Consider the following 3,357-nt stretch of genomic DNA (forward strand, 5'->3'; position numbering starts at 1 on the left):
TGTGGTTTCGGCCTTCAGCAGGCCTGTGTGGGGACAGCAGTGGGTGGCCACAGCCCCAGAGGCCACAGGAGGCCAGGGATTAGGTGGCCTGGCCGGGTGGCAGGCGTTTGCTGTCCAGAATGGCCTTCCAGTCATCAGTCCAGGACTGCAGCCGGCGGCTGGGGGGCTTCAGCTGCAGGTGCTTGTTGTGGCAGGCTGTGCAGAGCAGGTGCTCCCAGGTGGGGTTCAGCTCAGCCCCTGCCAAGGAAGGAGGGAGGTCAGCTCTCTGACAGCTCCACAAGACGCAGGGGTTGACCCCACTCCAACATAAGCAGCTTGTGGATACAAACCCCTAATGAGAGCCTAATCAACCTGTTCCACACAATTTAGGTTGGAGATGCTCTGGAGCAGACTTGGTTTTGCCTGTGCAGCCCCAGACACAGAGGGAGCAGCACGTTCCTTCAAGGCAAAACACAAGAAATGGTTCAGAACTGAACTGAGCACCCGTCACCCCAGATGCCATCTGCCTCTGGGGGCTGCGACTGGTCACTCCTGCCACCCCCCACTTCCTTACCTATGATATCAGGTCTGTCATCTATCAGCAGGTCAGCAGAAACCACTGTCTTATCTTGTGTCAGGACGATCTGCTGGAGAAACTCAGGGCCAAAGTGCTTCTCCACCCAGGCATACTGGAAGGTGAGAGGTGAGTGGTGAGCACAGGGTGGGGGCAGCAGCCCCTGGCAAAAGCCCTGGCCCCCATGCAGGGGGGACATCTCGCTTAATAAGTTCATTAGTGGGAAGGATTTGGATGCTGCTGGAGCATAGGTTCTTTTAAAGCTTTTGACACGGTGATGAAATATGAAGACCCAGCGCCTCAGGGCAGGCAAATGGCAGAGCTCAGCTGATGGCAGAGCTGCTGCAGGAACAGAACTGGTGGAGCAGGGAAATGTGGCTGCTGCTTTACAGCCAGACAGCTGGAGGCAGGCAGGGATAAGATGGCTTTTGCCAGGCAGTGTGGTACAGGAGGGGGAGAAGGGATTCGGACCCACTCACCTTCTCGTAAGGGCAGTAGAGGTATTTCTTGATGGGGCTTGTGCAGATGAACACGTCGGTGCTGCCATGAGGGAGAAAAGAGGGCAGAGTGTCACCAAACACACTGGGCAGACCCTGCTTCCCCTCGAGAGGTCCCTGGCTCCCTGCAAGACCCTGCTCAGTGCCTGAGCAGGCAGGTGCCCAGGGCAGCCTCCCCACAACACACAGATCAAACCAGGACAATTCCAGACGTGAATCCCCCGTTTTGCAGGATCTCACACCCACAGCACATGTTCCTCTGGCTGGGAGCAGAGAGCTGAAAGAAAGAGGCTGCACATGGCTCATTTCCTTGGGAACTGCTCCATGAGTCAAAGCCCTCTCTTTCCTCCCATGGCCAGTGGGCTGGCAGGTATTTTTAACACTGATGTTGTATTCAGTGCTTCTGGCAAGAGGAGGATGAGCCTGCAAAGCCACTGCTGCTGCCTTCTCCACTCCCTGATACCACCAGCAGGTTCCTACTCACTCAGCCAAATTTGCCATTTGCTTCACAGCTTCCACAGCCCCAGGGAGTGGGTCCAGCTCGATGAAGAAGTTCTTGGATTCCCAGATGCTGATGGCTTTCTCCTGTGAGGGGAAAGCGAGTGATTACTGCACAGAGCTTCTGGCTACTCTTCTTGCATGTGCATCTACCACATCCTTTGCTAGGATGACAGTGAGAAAGTTGGGAGCCTTGGCTGCCATCCCCTCCTGCCTCTGTGGGTGCCCCTGTTTCCCACCTGCCAACCTGCACCCACCCCATACAATTTAGGTTGGAGACACTCTGGAGCAGACTTGGTTTTGCCTGTGCAGCCCCAGACACAGAGGGAGCAGCACGTTCCATCAAGGCAAAACACAAGCAATACAGTGCAAGACAGGCAGCAGAAATGCCTGCTGGCACCATGATAAGAACAGTTATCTTGACAGTCTGCCCTGGGACCAAGCAAACATTCCATCTCCAGTTGCTCTGCCTTAGAGCGGTGGGCAATGATGTTTTATTTTTCAGATCCTGACTGGAGTTATACAAGAGACCTCTGAGAAGGGCACCTGATGCAGCAAAGCACTTCAAACTGAGCTGGAGTGTTCCCTTCCAGCAAGGACTTCCGGAGCTGTTCTGCTTCCACTTATGTCAAAAAACATTTTGCAATCAAGCTGGATGGAGGAAGAACTGAGCTCAGCCAGAAGAAAAGACCCACTTGGCTCTCAGAGCCAGAACAACTCCCTGCAGCACTGCAGCCAGCACTATCTGCCCAGTAGATGGAAAAATCCCCCAGGCTGGGAATCCCACCATGTGCCAGGCAGGACAGACCCTCAGTTTCCTTCTTTTTAACTCTTCCCATGAGTAATTTCCCTGCCCATCTGGGGCTCACATGCTTCCAGGTCTGGGTGCTCAGTGTATTGTTGAGCTGTTGTTCTCCCTTTCAGATCTGGGACCTTCAGCTCCTTGGACAATTTGGCTCCTGTCTTCTGGTCTCCAGCAGCAGGTCAGTGGTGCTCTCTGACAAGGGGGGACTGGAACAGCCCCATGTGCCTGCTCACCAGAGTGGCTCCTACCCTCTTTATCCCTGGTCTGAAACCACAGGTGAAGTCAGGGCTGCCCTGAGGTTGGGCTGTGGAATTTTGCTAGTTGTCCAGCCCAAGGTTATGGTGGTTTTACGTGATCACAGCAGACACAAGATAAGCTCACTTCATTTAACACATCCAAAGTAGTTAACATCAAGGAAAAAAATAAATACAAATAGTTCCTATGCATTACCCCTGCCAAACTTTTAGCATCTGCATGAACAGTGTCCTCCTTTTCCCTTTCATCAAACCCAGCTAGAGAGGACACATGACTCCTTCAGCTCATCAAGCTGTTTAGGACTTTGCCAGAGGGAAGGCCCCTTATCCACACTCCCTTCCTTGTTGCCATCATACCACTAAGGACAAGAGTACTTTTATCTGCTGTAACACCTTTCAGCTAGCCCAACTGCAACCCACAGGTGAGACCACAGATATCCCATCGAGATGGGAACCTTGTAGGAGCAGAAACAGACTTTCTGCACTGCTCAGCCCTTCACTGAATGATGAAGCACAGCAGAAAGAGCTTCTGCTTTTTTGCTTTAGTTATTAAAATGAATACAGTAATTTTCAGGCACAGGAGGACTTGGGGCTGTTTCATTTTTAAATATGCCCTCCCAGGAACCACTGATTGCATGGTCTGCTCTCAAACTCCCTGCTGCATCCCACCCCTCACGCTGCTGGTGAGGAAGCAAATCATCCATCTAGGAATAGTCATAGAATCATAGAATCTTAGGGGCTGGAAGGGAC

General features: G+C 52.7%; 1 protein-coding gene across 1 annotated transcript; it reads right to left on the reverse strand.

Annotated features, from left to right (window-relative positions):
• Positions 1-79: 79 nt before the first annotated feature.
• Positions 80-1,635, reverse strand: NT5M (5',3'-nucleotidase, mitochondrial; the record flags this gene model as incomplete). Its single annotated transcript, XM_010003595.1, has 4 exons — positions 80-237; positions 554-668; positions 1,033-1,093; positions 1,535-1,635. Coding segments are annotated over 4 exons (435 nt in total), but the record flags the coding sequence as incomplete, so codon positions are not given.
• Positions 1,636-3,357: the final 1,722 nt, after the last annotated feature.

Source organism: Chaetura pelagica, unplaced genomic scaffold, assembly GCF_000747805.2.
Source record: "Chaetura pelagica isolate M959 unplaced genomic scaffold, ChaPel_1.0 scaffold408, whole genome shotgun sequence".
NCBI classification, from domain to species: domain Eukaryota; kingdom Metazoa; phylum Chordata; class Aves; order Apodiformes; family Apodidae; genus Chaetura; species Chaetura pelagica.